This window comes from Neofelis nebulosa, chromosome 5 (assembly GCF_028018385.1).
Source record: "Neofelis nebulosa isolate mNeoNeb1 chromosome 5, mNeoNeb1.pri, whole genome shotgun sequence".
NCBI lineage: Eukaryota > Metazoa > Chordata > Mammalia > Carnivora > Felidae > Neofelis > Neofelis nebulosa.
In genome coordinates, this window is record NC_080786.1 from 5,537,878 (window position 1) to 5,556,507 (window position 18,630).

At 55.2% G+C, this 18,630-nt stretch overlaps 1 protein-coding gene across 3 annotated transcripts in view; it reads left to right on the forward strand.

The window, feature by feature from the left end:
* Positions 1-412: 412 nt before the first annotated feature.
* ITGA9 (integrin subunit alpha 9) overlaps positions 413-18,630 on the forward strand; it is a 363,974-nt gene continuing 345,756 nt past the window's right edge. The window contains exons 1-2 of one of the 3 annotated variants that reach the window (XM_058729394.1): positions 413-834; positions 18,322-18,449. In XM_058729394.1, the coding sequence (XP_058585377.1) occupies positions 650-834; positions 18,322-18,449 (313 nt within the window). In that variant the 5' untranslated portion in view covers positions 413-649. The remainder of the gene's footprint in view (positions 835-18,321; positions 18,450-18,630) is intronic. The other 2 variants (XM_058729396.1, XM_058729395.1) reach the window with 2 other exon arrangements.

Genomic DNA, 18,630 nt, shown 5'->3' on the forward strand with positions numbered 1-18,630 from the left:
CAGCCCCGGCGAGGGACAGCAGACGGGCGGGGCCGGAGCAGAAGCCCGACCCGTCACCCGGCTTCCTTTGGTCCTCGCTGTGGGTGTGAGACCCGGAGGGAGCCGCTGACCCCGCGACCCCGCGACCCCGCGACCCCGCGACCCCGCGACCCCGCAGAAGGGGCTGAGCGCGCAGCCGCGGGGCCGCGTCGGGGCAGCTGTCCGGCCCCAGGGCGTGGTGGGAGGCGCCGCAGCCGCGGTGCCCGAGCGGGTGCCGGGCCCTCTCCGGCCGGGGCGCCCGGGGCAGGGGCTGGGGCGGGGCGGTGGGGGGGGGGGGGGCGCGGCTGGAGGCCGGCAGAGGGCGCCGGTGCGCCGTCCCGCCGCCGGCCTCCGGGCCGCCCACCCCGCGGGCGCGCCTCTCCGCAGCCCAGCGCCGCCCGGCCCGGGACCGCTCGCGCCGAGCGCGCAGACCTTTCGGCCGGACCCGAGGACGCCGCCCGCTCCGGGCCGCCCCTGCGCTCGCCTGCGGCGCCCGCTCGGCCTCCCGCCCTCGGGCCCGCGCCGCGTCCCGGCGCAGAGCCCCCGGCCGTCGGCGGAGCCCGCGGCCCCGGCGCCCGCGCGCTCGGCGCCCGGCTCGCGGGGCACAGCGGAGGGCGGCGGCCGGCCGGGGATGGGCGGCCCGGCGGCGCGGAGGGGCGCCGGGGGGCTCCGCGCGCTGCTCCTGGCGCTGCTGGCCGCGGGGACCCCCGCGGGCGCCTACAACCTCGACCCGCAGCGCCCCGTGCGCTTCCAGGGCCCCGCCGGTTCCTTCTTCGGCTACGCGGTGCTGGAGCACTTCCACGACAACACGCGCTGGTGAGTTGCGACCCCGGCCCGGCCCGGCCGCCCCCGCGCCGCGCTCCCCGGGGCCCGAGAGAAACGGCTCGGCGGCGCGCAGCCCGGCGGCGGACGGCGGGAGGGCCGGACGCCGGGCTCCGGTCCCGCCGCCGTCGCGGTGGGCGCCCGGGGCTGGAGGCGGCCGGGCCGGCGCTGCCCGCGGTCCCAGCCCGGCGTGCGCGGGGACAGACCGCGCGGGCGGTCCCCCCTCGGCCTCCTAGCCGGCGGAGCGGGAACGCCCGCTCGCGAAGTAACTCGTCCCCTCTGTCCCCGAGCCTTCCCCCCCCACCCCCCAACCTCCAGGCGAACGCCCCGGGACACCGGGCACTCGAGACGCAGACCCCTCGGTTTCAGGGAGCTCTTGGTGACACCCCACCCACCGCTCCCCGGCTTCCAGCCGCTCCGGTGCGCGGCGCCGAGGAAGCGCGGTAACCCGGGACGTGAGAGGGGCGGGCTGTGCGTGTGCAGGGAGGGCGTGGGGGCTCCCCAGACGTGAGTGGGAGCCCGAGGGGCCCCATCCTTCCTTGCAAGGCTCTCCGAGGACGCGAGCTGAGAGGGTCCGGGATGCTGGTGGGTGATTTCTGGGGCAGCCTGGGCCTCATTTCACCCGGGTCATCTGACCTGGAGACAAGCACCTTAAGTCTTGGGAGAAAGGATGTGGTTCTGCAGAGGTCAAGGAGTCCAGCTGCCCCCTAAGGGCTCTCCGCGCTAAGTGCCATCAGCTAAGGGGCGCAGAGCTTGAGCGCCCAGCCCCCGAGAAGCGCGGAGGCGAGGTTGGTCCTTCCTTGACCTTTTCCTGGCGGGGACTGCAACGGCACACAAGGGTCATTACCTCTTCATCGGAGAGCTAGGCGGTGGACAGTTCCCCTGTTCAAGGTCATGTCCCAGTGGGGGCCCTGGGACAGCTAGTGTGGGGTTGGTTTTATTGTGTGGTCACCAGTGCGAGTGTCCTTCGGGGTTGCAGGTTAGGAAGGCGCGGTCAGTAATGTGTGCTCCCAGCATGCAGCTCTGTGGGAGAGTTCCTGCTCCGAATTGGACAGAGGCTGACCCAAGAGGGTGGATTTGTAGATCTGAGTCCTCAAGCATTCCTGGAAAAGGGAGGACTCCGTGACCAGTCAGCCCATTAAAAGTCATGTTGTTTAAGAGAACTGCCTCCAGGAGACCCGGTTTTTAAAGTCCCGCGTAGCCCCTGTCCAGTTCTATGACTCCTTCCCCACCGTTTACCCCAGTTGCTGAATTTAAGGCCAGACTATCTTTTCCTGCACTTGCCAAATACGCCTTTTAAATATTTTTATTTTTATTTTGAGAAGAGCGGGCAAGCAAGCAGGGAAGGGGGAGAGAGAGAGAGAGAGAGAGAGAGAGAGAGAGAGAGAGAGAGAGAAAGAGAATCCCAAGCAGCCTCTGCACTGTCAGTGTGCGAAGCCTGATGCAGGGCTCGAGCTCACAGACTGTGAGGTCATAACCTGAGCCGAAATCAAGAGTGGGACGCTTAACCGACTGAGCCCCCTGGGTGCCCCGCCAAGTCCTTTTTTTCGAGTAAAGCGGGCTGCACACCTTTTCCATGTCCTGCACTCTGAGAGTCCACTGTGGGCTTTGGATTTGGTAGAGAATGCGGCAGGAGCAGTGGGAGAACGCATCCCAGAATCCCAGGCTGGGCTCCTGGACCGTGTGACCTTGGCACAAAGTATGTGGGGAGTGCTGTCAGGAATCGAAGGGCTTCTGTGGGTGGGGGGCTCCTGAGGAAAGGCAGGCAGGAGAGCTGTGCACTGTGTCGGATCTGTAGCTGGATCTGTAGGTGCACAGGCTTGTTCTCCTCCGGACTCTTCAATGGCTCAGCTCAAGGGAGAAGTGCCAGGACTCAATCACCTGGCTTTGGAGGGGCCGCAGGTCAAAGCTGCCCTGGCTGGGGAACAATTGGGGGCAGGGGAGGCAAGAGCAGGTTTGACCTGCTTTGTTTCAAAAAGGGCATGAGGAAAAGCTGTGGGACTGGGATAGGGCAGTTGCAGGAAATGACGGGCTGGCTTTCAACTTGGCACCCGGAGTACAGGGCAGACCCGAGGTGTGAAACTGGAAGGTAATGCTGGTGTATGGCCGTGGGGCAGGTATGCCTGGGGTCCTAAGGAACCCATCAACAGCCAGGCTCCTGCTCTCAGAAGCGCGCTCTCCGCTTCTGACAGGAGCGTGCTGTTCTTTCCATGGGAGGGCTTGTCCCTATAGTTTCTCAGGTAGCAACTAGACTCTACGGAAATCTCTTTCAAGCAAAATTTCTTTTTCCGTTTTTGCCTCACATTGTCTTAATTTTATCTTCGTTTGGCTATGTCCTTGATATCTGTCCTCTTGCTGCCTTTTCCAACTACTTTCCTCCTTATCCTTTTCTCTCTTCTGCTTTCCTCCCAGTATTCTTTGTCTTAGGCCTTGAACGTTATTCTCAGCTGATTATGCTGCCCAGACTTTGTAAGCCGCAGCTCTTGAAGCAACAGACTTCCAGCATTGCCTCCTTTCTCCTTTTCTCTAGAGACTAGACTTGCCGTGAGGCTGATGACACTTCCACCAAAGGCCCCTCACTCACATGGGCCCCCACCGAGCCCCTGTAGCTAATTTTGTTTTGTATTTTCTTAAAGGTGGTCACCCTAAATTTACATGATTCGGGCCCTGTGGAATCTGGATCTACCCTACCTCTCTATCTGAACTTGTAGCTGTGTGGTTGGTTGATTGACTTAGCGACTGGTTGTTCGTCTCTTCCTACCAGGCAGTCCCAGGACCCTGGATCTTTTAGCCTTGCCTGAGGGACATGTAGGTTGTTTCCAATTCTTCACAATTATAAACAACAGCAGGGGTAAACATCCTTGTAACTAAAGCCTTGCGGACATCCTTAATTATTTCCTTTGAATAAATTCCTGGGCGTAGAATGGCTGGGTCTGGTGCCTTTCTTAAGAAATTACTCCTTAGGGGCGCCTGGGTGGCGCAGTCGGTTAAGCGTCCGACTTCAGCCAGGTCACGATCTCGCGGTCCGTGAGTTCGAGCCCCGCGTCAGGCTCTGGGCTGATGGCTCGGAGCCTGGAGCCTGTTTCTGATTCTGTGTCTCCCTCTCTCTCTGCCCCTCCCCCGTTCATGCTCTGTCTCTCTCTGTCCCAAAAATAAATAAAAAAAAAAAAAAAAAAAAAAAAAGTTGAAAAAAAAAAAAAAAGAAATTACTCCTTAGCCTCCGAATTCAGTATCAATGGTTTAATAAGTCGGCTTCATGCTAATTAAACACCTTTGTTCAGGTAGAAGGATTTGTTGGGAGTAGGGCAGAGGAGCAGGAAGAATGTGCTGGAGAACACGGGGGGACAGCCCGGCCACCGGAGCCAGCATGGGCTTTGCAAGTGGCAGAGCTGAGGGTCTTTGGTGTTGGCGGACCGGGGCGCGGGTCACAGTGCTCTCGTATGCTCCTGCCAGCAGAGCTCGCATTTGTTCCCGAACCCCATAACCCAGCATACCTGTCAGTTCTTTTCTTTTTAAGCCAAAATTGTCACGATTTCTGTAACAGATGGGGGTAATAACCTTGCTTTTCTAAGCCTGGAGGCTTGAACACGGCTTCTGCAGTCATACTGCATTGAGAGCAGAGCCCCAGACCCAGCACCTCTCCAAGTGTTTGGCTTGAACGGTCCCTCTGTGGCCGTGCTCTAGGCAGTGACGGTTGTCCCCATGGCCAGGTGGACCAGGATATCCTGGACAGCGCTGCAGATGTCATTTGTATCTGTTTGGATGCAAACATGCAAATGACTCAGTTTCCTCCTTTCCGACAACACTCCGAGGGTGTCTGCCTGCCAGAGCCAGCTTCCCCTCCTGTCCCCCCGCCCCCGTGCCCGGGGTCTCCTTGCACCCTTTGAGCCACAGTAGTAACTGCCAGGGAACATGGACAAAGCCGATTTCTGTCCCCTTCCCTTAGACATGTACCGGTTCTTCAGCTGCAGGGCAGACGACTGTAACGCCCTGTGATATAAATAAATGCAGCCCCGGCTGGCGTCCAGCCCCCAGAGTGGGTTTCTTTCACACCCCTCCCCTGCCCTCCTTCCTCTGTGCCCCAGACGCCCTGGAGTCCGAGGTGGTTGGGTGCATTGGCTTCCTTTCTGGTGACGCGCTTCCTGCCCCATCTCCCGGGACACATCAAGACGGCTGTGCTCAGGCACAGAGCAAGTGCTCGGAAATGGAAGACACGCCGGCTTTCTGCTTTGTTAAGGTTGTCAGAAGAGCATTCAGTGAGGAATAGGAGGTAATTCAGAGCCAAGGAGAACACAACATTCTCAGTGTGCATTAAGGTTGAGAATGAAATGAACAAGCGAAGACAGTTCGGCTGCATTGCCAATGCCGTTACCATTGGCCAGGTGTATTGCTATTTAAATTAAAATTAATTACGACCAAACAAAATTAAGAATTCCCTTTCTCAGGTACACTAGCCACGTTTCAAGTGCTCAGTATCCACATGTGGCTAGTGGCTGTGGGACTGGACAGTACACGGAACACTTAGAGCAGAAAGGTTGTTGTTTTTGTTTTTTAAGTTTATTTTGAGAGAGAGAGAGAGAACAAGCAGGGGAGGGGCAGAGAGAGAGAGAGAGAGAGAGAGAGAGAGAGAGAGAATCCCAAGCCGGCTCCACAATGTCGGTGTAGAGCCCAACTTGGGGCCCAATCGCAGGAACCGTGAGATCATGACTGGAGCCAAAATCAAGAGCCGGAGGCTTAATAGACGGAGCCACCCAGGCGCCCCGTGGCAGAAAGTTCTGGATAGTGCCGGTTTAGAGCAACAAATTAAGTCTTAAAGGGCTAGACAAAGATCGACAGGCAACATGAGAAAAAGGAAAAAATCAACCCTTGGAGGGTTTGTGTGTCAAAACAAGTGTGGGTGCTTAAACCTAACTCAGAATTAGCATTGGACAGCCAGGGAGGCTGACTTCTTTGTCTTTTCCCTGGTCAAACACTGGAGTGCTAAGGCGGAGGGATTCAAGAACGAAAACTCCACCCACTGTCTGATGGGTGAGGAGATCATGCGGTTCTAGCAACCCAGGCAAAATGTAGGCTACGGGCTCTGATGGGAGAGAGGCACAGTTGTTCCGACGGGCAGAGGGGAGACCCTTGTGAAGGTAGAACCTTGAGAAGGGGGACCGTGGCATCACGGGCCCTGCTGCACCCCATCTTTGTGAGGAGACACCCAGAAATGGCAGTGGCAGCCGGGCCTTCTCGAACCCCGTGTGATGGAGGTCTTTGCTGTCTCACGCCAGGCCCTCAGGTGGGAGTGTGGGTCCGCTTCCCCATCTGGCTTTTCTCGATGTAGCATTTTCAGACCTTATTCCTGGGTCTTACTGCCCCGAAGAGCCCGCTTCTCATGCTCTCAGGAAGGCGCGGTGCGTGTGTGAGGCCCAAGTTCTTTTTTTTTTTTTTTTTTTTAATTTTTTTTTTTCAACGTTTTTTATTTATTTTTGGGACAGAGAGAGACAGAGCATGAACGGGGGAGGGGCAGAGAGAGAGGGAGACACAGAATCGGAAACAGGCTCCAGGCTCCGAGCCATCAGCCCAGAGCCTGACGCAGGGCTCGAACTCACGGACCGCGAGATCCTGACCTGGCTGAAGTCGGACGCTTAACTGACTGCGCCATCCAGGCGCCCCGAGGCCCAAGTTCTAAGGGGACCCAGAAAGTGTCTCTTGGGGTTTCCGGGGCGTTTCCCTGGAGATCTGGGGAAGCTGGCAAGGGTGCTGTTTGCAGAGCTAGTGCTGATTGCTGGCCGCCGGTCTGAGGCAGCTGTCTTGCCCGGGGGAGAAACTTCAGAGACAAGAAGATGACTTTTCTCAGCTAGTCACTAACAGCTCTGGGTGTGAGGGTGTGAAGAACTGGGCCCCGGCCAGCTCTGATTCCCCGCTGATGTCCGGAAATGGTCTTTCTCTGATAGCTTTTACTGTGATTTGTCTAGGGAACATGTTTTCATGTGTATTAGAAAACAGTCTCTGTGTCGCTCTCAGAAATCAAGGGAGCAGCCTGTAACTTTAAGAAATAAAAATCAGCGATTCGATCAGATATTATCTGCTGGGCATCTATCTCCAAGAGATCAAACGCTCTCATAGGCATGATAGTCTTTACTTGAATCTTTGGGACCGCCTGGCTAGTGGTTTCCAGTGTGCCAGTCAGACAACTGGAGCTTAGGGTTCACGCCTTGTCCGAAGCCTGCCCCAGCCTCGGTGATCAACGCACATTGTCAGTGTGCGTCCTCTGGGAGCAGATGCTAAGGCAGAGGTAGGAGTGCAAGGGACGTGTTAGGTGGGGGGACAAGGCCTGGGGAGGAGCAAGACCGGGCAGAGAGAGCCTCAGACTGTGCTGTTGACCTGATTAAGATGTCCACCAACTTAACAGGACGCACCTCCCCCCCCGCCCCCCCCCCCCCCCCCCTGCCGCAACTGTGATCGTCATAATCAGTCACTGGCTGCTGCCCCCTGGGCGGAGTGTGGCCTCGGCTTGATTGCTGTGGCCTTCCTGAAGGGGCTGCCAGTGGGGACTGCCGGCTGACTTGCAGCTGAATGGCACGAGGTGGCACAGGGGATGCACACCTCCATGGTGGCCACGGAACCCATCATTTGTGGATTGCTGTGTTAGGAAGGCAGGAGATGTGCTCCTTGGCCAGCAGTTGTGGCTGGGGATTATCTGTGCCTTATTGCACTGGGTCAGCACGGGGGACATTAGAAATCTGGCCTGAAGCAGACTCTAGAGCATTCTAGCTGCCAACTTTCACACAGGGCACCTCTTCCTGACTTCAGAGAAGTCACAGGTGAGGGATGGAGGAGAGAGAGACCCCCCCCTCCCCCATTACCTTGAGCCATCGGGCAGCTGATGAGCTCCCGACCAGAGGGAGCAGCAGCACTTCCTTCCTGGGACTTCACAAACCACAAACCATGAAGCCAAGTGGGTTGGTGACCAACCAAAGCAGAAGAAAGTGTTTTATCAGGACCTTCCTTTTTGACAGAACCTTGGAAAGTGAATCCAAGATTGGGAAAGATCTGGAGTCTTTGAAACTACAGCCTCACTGGGTCCCCAGTTTGTGCTTTGTGGGGGAACGTTAGAAGGGACTCATGCTGTGAGTTTCAGTTTCCAGCAGAAACAACATGGTGGCCGCAGCTATGCACTTACTGAGTCCTTAGCAGGTGTTGAGTGCTGTTCTACGTGCTTTATGTGCTCTAGCTCGTTGAATGTTCCCAAGTGTCGGCTGGTTGTCATTCCAGCCCCCATCACGAAGGAGAAAACAAACACAGAGGTGTTGCTTGCCCAGGTCACCTGGCCAAAGTGGTAGGCTTGGGAGTGTGCTTATGCCTCTCACAGAGTCAGCAGTCTAAGTTTGGGGCTTCAAGGCATCCAAGCATCTGTCTCGTAAGGTTCTTTCCTTCCCGGCTTTTCTGGAAAAGTGGTTGGAATTATAGCAGTGGTAACTTCCCTGTGACATCCTTTGGGGTACGTATTCATGATCCACTGGGCACAGGTGGAGGGATTCTGGGGGTTCTGTTTTCCAGAGATGCTTGATCACTGGGTTAAACAGGGACCCAGTGATTCTGCCAGGGACATTTGTAGGCCTGCTGTCACCCCAAGTCTGTGTGAAGGTAAGAAGTGTCTTAGGAAAGATGGCACATTCTGGACTATTCCATGTATTCATCCTAATCTCCCTGGGCTGAGTTTGTTACCTTCTATCTCCATTTAAGCAGCTTAGTTTGGAGAGGAGCTAGGAAAGGTAGCCATGGCAACCAGCGTTTAGGACTCACCCCTGGATTTATAACTTTATTGAAGAAACCCACACTGACTTTCTGCATGAGTGGCCGACACGCGAGACAGGATGACTTGTGTCCCCCAGAACCTGAAGATAACAAACACAAAGCCAACCTTCTCCATTTCCGCACATCCCTTGGTACGTTGGAGCCCAGGTGGCCTCTCCTACCCTGTCCTGGATGTGTGGTGTTCCAGCGCTGCGGGGTGCACACCCCCTGGAGCGAAACTGGCGTGGTGCAGGGTCTTCTAAAGGCGGGACTGCACCTCTTACCCACCAGGATGGCGCCTCCAGAGCGAATGTCCCAGGCACAGGGAGCGGGGTTCTTCCTGGCTCTGCCTTCATTGTGGCCCCTGATTCCCCAGCAACAGCCAAACCCATGGTTTCCAGGCCATGAAAGGGGGGCTTCTGAGATGCCCAAGTGCCTGGTGGCCACGAGGGTGGGCTTCAAGGTCAGCCCTGCCCCCGGCTGGCTATTTTAGCCTCGGAGACGTTTGTAGGACCGTCAGTCCCTTCGGGTGTTCGAGTCCTTGTTGAGCTCTTTGGAAAAGAGTAATAATAAAGCGTTTCTCTCCCCACATTGTTGAGTGCATTAAATGAGATGATCTCTGCAGAGCCTGGAACACAGCCTCCAGCACAAAGGAAACCCTGGGTAAGTACTTACCCTATTGTTACTTTGTAGGACACCCTCGATCAACACTGGTAGTTACTCTTTTTGTTACTTTGATTTGACTTGTGGAACGAATGGTCATCTTTATCCTGACTTTAGATGCTAAAAGAGTTTGCTTCTGGTACATTTGTTGAATCCTTTATTCATTTATCACGATCTGAGTGTCAATACTCAATACAGAAATGAATGAGATAGTCTTGTGTTAAGACGCACCCCTCATTATGTGTGGTCTCTAAAATTGTGGTCATGCTCTACGTAAATCTGCATTTCTGTGTATTCATTTACATGCTGTCTGCTTCCAGAAAGGCCCTGAGATGGCTCCTTTACTTGGAGACCCGTGGGACTGTCCATCCCAGGGCTCTGCAGGCTGCTTTCTTCTCTCAGCAGGTGGGAGGCCGCCCCTGGTATGGGGAGCTCTGGCCCCCATCCTGGGCTCCACATAAGTCTGGGAGGGGGTGGTGAGAATTCTAGCAAAAAATAAAAGTATTGTTCTTGGAGAAGAAAATCATCACGAGAAACTACCAGGAAGACCTCACGCACGGCTTTTACTCATCTCCGTGATGTCTGTAGCTTTCCTCTCTTGGATTTTAATGTGTCCTTGATGCTCTTAGGTGGGGAAGGAAAACATTGGCCCTTTCACCATGCTTCCTTCTCCAGCTGCTGCTTCTCAGTGCATCTGCCAAGATCCGAGGCCCCGGCCAGGGCAGGGCGGCAGGCTCTGAGGGCCCTTCACTCCCTGCCAGGGTGACCAGCAGGCTGATGCCTCTCCAAGCGGTGTGGGGGGGGGGGGGACCCTGCCTGTGTTTCTGCTCTTCCCCAGTTGGGCATGAAGTCACCTGTTTCATTCTCAGACTTAGCATTTTCTGAGCTGGATTATTGCCAGCCTTTTATGAGTACTCTATGTGCCAAGGGTGCTGTGCTCACGGTTACTCTGTTGCAGTGGGAGCTGCGGCTGAGGTGCAAAAGCCAGATCCGAGGTTATCCAGCAAGTAAATGGCAGGCTTGTGATTTGAACCCAGGTGGGCCTGACTCAATGCCTGTCTGGCTGTTCCCAGGGTCAGGCTTGCTGCTGTCCCCTCCCTCACCGAGTCCCTGTCCAAGGTATCCATTTCCAAAGGAGGAAGGAAAAGTGCCCTGATGCTTTTTCTGGGAGCATTGCTGTCTGCTCTTGGCCTTGGCAGATGAAAACTCCTACCCCATTCTCAAAAGTCAGGCCATCCTGGATGCACCCCACCCCCAACACTTGCCATTTCTTTTCGTGCCTCCCTGCTGCACTGGGAAGGGGACTGTGTGTTTTTATTATCTTTTATTTTTGTTCTTTTTAATTAAAAAATTTTAAATGTCTATTTATTTATTTTGAGAAAGAGGACGAGCACAAGCCGGTGATGGGCAAAAGAGAGGGAGGGAGGGGGAGAGAGAGAGAGAGAGAGAGAGAGAGAGAGAGAGAGAATGTAAAGAAGTTTCCACACTGACAGTGCAGAGCCCAGCATGGGGCTTAAGCCCCTGAACCATAAGATCATGACCTGAGCTGAAACCAAGAGTCGGTTGCTCAACCAACTGAGCCACCCCGGAGCCCCTGTATTATCTTTTATTTTTTAAAAAAAAATTTTTTTTTTCAACGTTTTTTATTTATTTTTGGGACAGAGAGAGACAGAGCATGAACGGGGAAGGGGCAGAGAGAGAGGGAGACACACAGAATTGGAAACAGGCTCCAGGCTCCGAGCCATCAGCCCAGAGCCTGACGCGGGGCTCGAACTCACGGACCGCGAGATCGTGACCTGGCTGAAGTCGGACGCTTAACCGACTGCGCCACCCAGGCGCCCCGTATTATCTTTTAAAGATGAGGGAGGGCCGGGGTGGTCAGGGGGCTTTGCCCGAGGTCACAGAGCTGGAGAGGAGACGCCACATTCTTCGGGGCTGAATCTGCCACCCCACCCTGCCTTTCCCATATCAGGGCCCTCAGTAAAAGTGTGCGGCCCTGGGTGGCCATAACGTCCCTTCAGAAGTAGCGTGTCCTGCCTTGATGCTGTATCTCTTTTCTGCTTCCACAGTGTTGCTGCGTCACAAATCACCCTCAAACTCTGGTTGAAACCACTGAGTCTGTAGTTGGCGGTTTCGGCGGGGTTCAGCGGGATGGTTCTTCTCTCACTGGGCTCCCTCACGCGTCTGCTCTCAGCTTCTGGGCAGGCAGGCGGGCCGGCTGGTCTAGGATGGCTTCAGGTGAGACGGCCCATCTCCCTGTGTCTTTCGTGCTCCCGCAGCCTGGGCTTGTACATGCGCCGGGCAAGGTGCCGAGGGAGGAATCAGAGGCACGCGCGGTCTCCTGAAGCCCGAGGTGGGAACTCACACCACCCCCTCGGTCACATGGTGCTGGCCGAGGCAAGTTCCGGGGCCTGCCCGCATTCAAGAGGGGGAGACAGACTCTACCTCCTGATGGGAGAAGCTGCGAGGTACCAGGAAGAAAGGCGTGGATACGGGAGGGATGGCGAATTGTGACTACTTTTGCAGTCCACCGCTAGTGGCGAAAGTGTCCCAGCCATTCCTGGATTTCTGTGACCTCAGCTAAGGGTCTAAATGAATTCCAGGTTCTGAGGAGCTCCTGGGAGTTCTGCCAAGAGGGGGAGCGGGGGTGAGTTGGGTGCGAGGGTGTTTGGCCTATGTCGAACATTCTTATGTTTCACTGAACACCTACTTTGTACCAAGCACGGTGCTAGGTACGTTTTTTATTAAAAAAAAATATTTTTTTTAAAGTTTGTTTATTTTTGAGACAGAGCGCGAGTGGGGGAGGGGCAGAGAGAGAGGGAGACACAGAACGTGAAGCAGGCTCCAGGCTCTGAGCTGTCAGCACAGAGCCCTACATGGGGCTCGAATACACAGACTGCGAGATCATGACCTGAGCCAAAGTCGGACGCTTAACCGACTGAGCCACCCAGGCACCCCTTTTGTGCCAGGTGCTTTATAAACGTTGTCTTCCACCTTGCAAGCACCCTTACTAGGTATATTTTTATTTTTTCCCATTTTACAGAGGAAGAAGACCGAGGCCCGGAGTAGTTAAGAAACTTGCCTGAGGTCACATAGCTTATCAGTGGTTGAGGCAGAACTTGAATCCTGTGCTTCTTGCCAAATTACCAACCTGAGTAATTTGCCCTCAAAGCTTAGAATTCTAGTGGAACTATTAGTTTCCACCCCCTAAAAAGCAGTTAGTTATCCAGTGTTTTGAGCTGGAGCCTCAGTTTCTCCAAACATGAAAAGAGGAGCTTCCGAAGCCTTTTGGGTCCCCAGCTTCAGTTGGCAAGCACTGGCCCCAGAGTCTCCTCTCTCTGGGGGGGGAAGGGTTCCGTGTGGTCAGAGGTGGCTCCCTGGCCCCAAACAGCCCCCTGTCTGTTCAGATCTCAGCTTTTTTTTGCCCAGGGATTCCTTGGGTGGTCCTGTGGGACACGCAATGAACGAATTCCACGCCTGTAACTGACACGTGTCTCTGGGGAAGCTTTGGCTTTGGCTTCAAATGCATGAGCGCAAACCTAATGCATTTAAGGTTTTCCATTCCCAGTTGTTGTCCTCCCGGCTGTGATTTCGCCCTGAGGAATCACTGCTGAGGTATTTGTGGGTAGGGAGGGAGCCTTCCCCAGGGAGGCAGCTCGGTCCTCTTCTGTTGCCCGCTTGCCAGGGAGTTTACCTGCCGTCTGCTCCGGTGATGCGAGGGAGGGCTTCAGAGCTGGTGGGTGGCCGGAGTGGAGCTCTGTGGCCCGCTTTCCCACACGTGTCAACCAGGGGGGTGGCTGTGTCAGAGAGGCGGAGTTTGGAGGACTGGCCACGGATGCCCCGGGTTTAAATCCCAGCTTGCCAGCAGCGTAACCACCGTCTCTGAGTAAAGCACACATGGGAAGCTGCCCGACAGGGTTGCCTTGAGTAAGAAATCAGACAACCCATGAGCATAACTAGTGTTGGCAGGTGAACGGATGGGCCCACATTTCCAGACAGGTGTGTGAACTACTCATTAAGAGAGGCAAATCTGGGGGCGCCCGGGTGGCTCAGTCAGCTGAGTGTCTGACTCTTGATTTCGGCTCAGGTTATGACCCCAGGGTCGTGGGGTTGAGCCCCGTGTCAGGCTGTGCGTTGGGTGTGGAGCCTGCCTGGGATTCTTCCTCTCTCCCTCTGTCTCTCTGCTCCGCCCCCTCTCATGTTCTCTCCCTCTCTGAAAAAAAAAAAAAAAAAAAAAAAAAAGATAGGTGTTGATGATTTCTTCTTAAAAAAAAAAAGCAAACCTCTGGGCATCACTGTGCCAGCCACATACGCGTTTTAGAAAAGCGAGGACGTGATTGACATTCAGCCTGATGGAGAGGAGAAAGGGCTTCTTTCTATTTTAAACCCCTGTTCTTTGGCATGACAGAACCTCCAAATCAAAGTGTTAACCCGGGAACCACCCGAAGAGTCTCGTGAGGGCTTTTCTTGGGCAAGATCACACTGTGGTGGCTGGCTGCAGACTGGTCACCCTGCGCTTTCTGGGTCCCTTTTCCTCCTTTCTGGCTGACGTGGGGTGGGCAGAATAGGGGGGTGGGCAGTGCGCTCGACCGCCGGGGTGCGTGCTATACCCCGCTTGCCCTGATCCTGTGCCCTCCAAGTGCCTGATACACCCTGATTGTCCTCGTCATCAGAAATCTCAAGTAACGAGTTAAGGAGAGGAGTCTAAAATGTCCTTGAAGTTTGAGCGCATCTTTAGGGGTGGGATAGGAGCAGGGTTCCTTTCTCAAGAGTCATCCCTTCGTACTGGCTGCAGGTGGAGCGCGATTATTTGTCATCCACGTAGGGGGTTGTATAGCGTGTTAGCCTCCGCATCGCCGGGAGGGCCAGTTAAGACGCGTGTTCTGATTTGGGGGGGGCTGAGGCCTGAGGTCCTGGTTTTCCATGAAGCTCCCGGGCATTTCCCCTGCTTTCCCTGCTGCTGGTCTGAGGACCACACGTGAAGTAGCAAGCAAGGGTGAGAATCGGCCTGATGGCTTGTTGATGGGAGCCTGTTGGCGGGGACACCTGGGCCCTTTCCTGTGGCAACCGTACGAAGGAAGGAGCCATCTCAGTGTCGTGTCGAAGGTACCAGGGAAGATTGTGGGGGCTCTGGGAAGTGACGGGCTGTCTCTTTATAACGCAGAGAATAACAGACGAGAAGAGGCGGATATGGCGTCTGTGCGGTGGCTTGTCCTGAACTCTGGGCGGTCGCACGCTCTGTCTCTCGGGATCGGCCTGGCAGACAGCCAGCTGAACTGACTTCAGAAGAGACCGGCTCACGGGCTGGCCTATGGCAGCGGTCTTGCTGCTGGGCAAGCAGCCCCAGAGCTGCCCCAGAGCAACGCCAGGCTGGGGAGGAAGCCACAGCGTTCTGTAAACACAGAGATACAAGCCGGGGCTCCACCGTGCCGCCCCCGGGAGCGCATGTGTGTGTGCACACGCCCCCTTATCTCCTGCTTCGTTTCCCATTGCAAAGGACTTGGAAAAACCTTCTCGTCCGACCGGCTGACGGGGACTTGGAACCAAAGGGTTGTTATCAGTGCTCGATCAGCCATCGCTAGGACCGCTGAGTACCGTGGGTTTGGAAGGGGAAAAAACTCATCCAGCGGATCCTTTCTCCACCTTAGACTCTGATACGAACTTTGTCCCTCTCAGTCTCCGCTCTGGGCTGGAAGCACCGGTGCCTGGGATGTCGGCTCTCCGGGGTCCCTTCCCGGGATGACCCGTGACCCCGGGTCTGTGGCGTCGGCCCAGTGGCACTCTCTGACAGGACCGGGGTCCCAGTGCCGTTTTGGGGGATGCGGTGGAGAAACAGCTTGCTCCTTGCAGCCGTTTCCCTTCCTTGCTGTGTGAATACTTCTCCCCTTTGTCTAATCTTCGTGGTTTTTAATAAAATGAATTGCAAGTGGCATTTATTCGCCGAGCTAATGTAAATTTGGAGTTTGTGGGAACTCGTGGGCCCAGCCCTGTCCCGCTGGGGTTTTCAAGCGCAGGAGGCGTTTTATGTTCCCAGGCTTCTACAACCTGACGCGTGGAAAGGCGGAGGACGGTTCGGCAGTTTAGATCTGTCAAACTGCTAATTCTTGTCACCTGTGAAAACATAGCCGGCCTTATCGCGAGCAACCCTCTGCTGGCCCCGGTGGCTCTGAGGCTCAGCCCCAGAAGCCAGGGGGGGAGCCGGTCCCTTAATGTGGCTTTCTTCTCGCCGGGGTTGCGTCTTACGTGTCATCCTGCGTTTGAGCTGGAGCCGCCAGGAGCTGGCCCGGCCGCCCGCCCTGCGAGGGAAAGTGCTCGCTGAGATTTCGGGGTGCAGCCCTGCTTCTGCCTGTGGATTTTGCAGCTGGGGCCCCCCGCGGTGAGGCCGCAGGAGCAGGGAGCAGCCGGCCAGCTTCCCGGGGTGCTGCTGAGGGGCCCTGGGGAAGCTCGGGGATCTGTTCCTCTCCCCCCCCCCCCCCCCCCCCCCCCCCCCGCCCGGACTCGAGCACCAACTCTCAAGACCACCTGGCAGGAAATGCTCCGGTGAGGGTGGGTCCTCCTTGGCTCCGTGTGTCCCCAGAGATCCTTGGTGATCCTTTGTGTCGTCAGTGTGTGGGCGTTGAGGGATTGGGCTCAGGGCGCTGGGAATTAAGACAGGACCCACATTCTCGCCGGCTCAGTCAGTAGAGCGTGCGACTCTAGATCTCAGGGTCGTGAGTTCGAGCCCCGCGTTGAGTGTGGAACCTACAAAGGCAGGACCCACGTCCCTTCCCGTGAACCTGATACCATGTGTCTGGGCCGGATTAGTATGGGTGTCCAGCCTTTGCTGAGGGTCCCTCTGAAGGTCCCAGACTTTTGTTATCTGATGTATAGATCTCCACTCCTTTCAGCTGGGGTGCTGGGGGGGGGAACACCATCACTCTGCTGCCAGGGTAGGGGTGGATATCATGACCCCAAGGTGAAGGTGGCTTTCAGGACAAAGTGAGGGGAGCCTGGGCCACATCTCCAGGGAGGCTCTCTGGGGTCATTCTAACCTCTGCTAGGCTGCTTTTCCACAGACACATGAGGGATAACGCTTTCTGTCGCAGGGTTAGGGGGCACAGCACACTTCACGATGTGCCTGGAACCTTTCCAGGTGAACAGCATCTCCTTTCTAGGCTGCTAGACATAAGGAGCAGGTCATGTCCTCATTGAGCAGTGGCTTGGAATTTTCTACTCTTTGGACATCGGTGTAGGTCTTGTTCAGGGTCTCACCTTACAAGTCCTCTTCCAAATGGCTTGTGGCTCAGCACACCCTGCCTGATTGGTGCCGCTTAGTATTGTAAACACTGCTCTTGGGGCGCCTGGGTGGCTCAGTCGGTTAAGCGTCTGACTTCGGCTCAGGTCACGATCTCGCGGTCCATGAGTTCGAGGCCCGCGTCGGGCTCTGGGCTGACGGCTCGGGGCCTGGAGCCTGCTTCCGATTCTGTGTCTCCCTCTCTCTCTCTGCCCCTCCCCCGTTCATGCTCTGTCTCTCTCTGTCTCAAAAATAAAAAAAATAAACATTAAAAAAATTTTTTTTAAATAAAAATAAATAAATAAACACTGCTCTTGACCACTCTGGAAACAGTGCATACAAATGCAGGGCAGAATCGTTTCTGTGACATCTGTAGGGAGCTTGTTGCTAATCCCGCCCCCCCCCCCCGCCCCCCCCACCGATGTTCTACGTCCACACAGCCCTGAATATGTCTTGTCTGTCTTCTTAGCATGGCTTGCTCTTTTCCTCCAGTGGGGAGGGGCCCTGCAGGGGCCATCCTCCCCCACCCCACTGACCCTGGCAGTTTCCGGTTCAAGATAAAGGATGTAGAGCTTCCTTCTTGCCTTATTCACATGTGAACTATTCTATCTCTGGTTTGCCTTGGGACAGAGGATGTGGTTTATAATTCGACACTTCTGTTGTTTCTTTCCTATGGCCCCCTAAGTACGTATGTTTTGTGGGGGGGGGGGAGGGAAGAGGGGGGCACAGAAGAGAAATGGCATCTCTAAATTTCCTGCTTTTTATTTTATTTTTTTTACTAAAGCATCCCACACATCCAGGAAAGTACCCATGTCATATATATGCAATTCAATGAATTATCATAAATCTGAGTAGACACTACTCAGGTTGGAAATAGAACATGATAAGCACCCCTGGAAAGCCCCCTCTCCCTAGCTACACCGCCCCCCTTGCTCCTCTCCGGAAGTAACCCATAGCATGACCTCTAGCACCAGTTAAATTTCACCTGCTCTGAACTTCAGATAAGTGGACTCAGTGAGTACCCGTTGGCCCTCCTGTCTTTTGCCCGGTGTTGTATTTGTGAGATTTACCTGCGGAGCTGTGGTTGGCCAGCACTTGGCATTTTCATCCCTTTCGGTTTCGCCTTCTAGTAGGTGTGAAGTGGCCTCTCACTTGGGTTTCTCTGACAACTAATGCAGTTGAGGATCTTGTCTATGTTCATTCGCCATTTGGTTATCTCCTTTCGTCAAGTATCTGGCCCACTATTCTATTGGTCTGTTTTTTTTTTTTTTTTTTTTTTATTGATTTATAGGAGTTCTTCATAGATTGTGGATAGGAACTCTTTGCTTGGATGTGTTCCTCAGCCAGTCTTAAGCTTTAAATGTGCCTGGAGAGGGGCGCTTGGGTGGCTCAGTTGGTTAAGCCTCTGACTCTTGATTTTGGCCCAGGCCACGATCTCACAGTTCATGAGATCGAGCCCTGTGTCGGGCTCTGTGCTGTCAGTGTGGAGCCTACTTGGGATTCTCTCTCTCCCTCTGCCCCTCCCCCACTCATGCTCGTTTTCTCCCTCTCTCTCTCTCTCTCTCTCTCTCTCTCAAAATAAATAAACATTTAAAAATAATGTGCCTGGAGAAAATCTAACAGGCTCTCTGTTGAAGGCCCTCCCCCTTGGGCCCCCTAGAGCATTCAGGCAGCCCACCCACCACTGGGTGAGGATTTAAGCATTGGCCTCCTCTTTGCCGGTACTGGGTTGTGACAGAATGTCCTTTCTTCTTGATGTGCAGGGTCCTTGTGGGCGCACCAAAGGCAGAGTCCAAGTACAGCACTTCAGTGAAGTCCCCCGGGGCTGTGTTTAAGTGCCGCGTCCACACCAACCCTGACCGGAGATGCACCGAATTAGACATGGCTCGAGGTGGGTGGACATCACTGCCAAGGTGGAAACGGGTTCCGTGCCCTCCCACTTCCTCTTTTTCTTCTCAGGGTGGCCTGATCATTCATCCCCTCTCCCTTCCTTCCTCCTTCCCTTCCTCCTCCCTTCCTTCCTTTCTTCCTCCCTCCCCCCCTCCCTCCCTCCCTCTCTCCTTCCCTCCCTC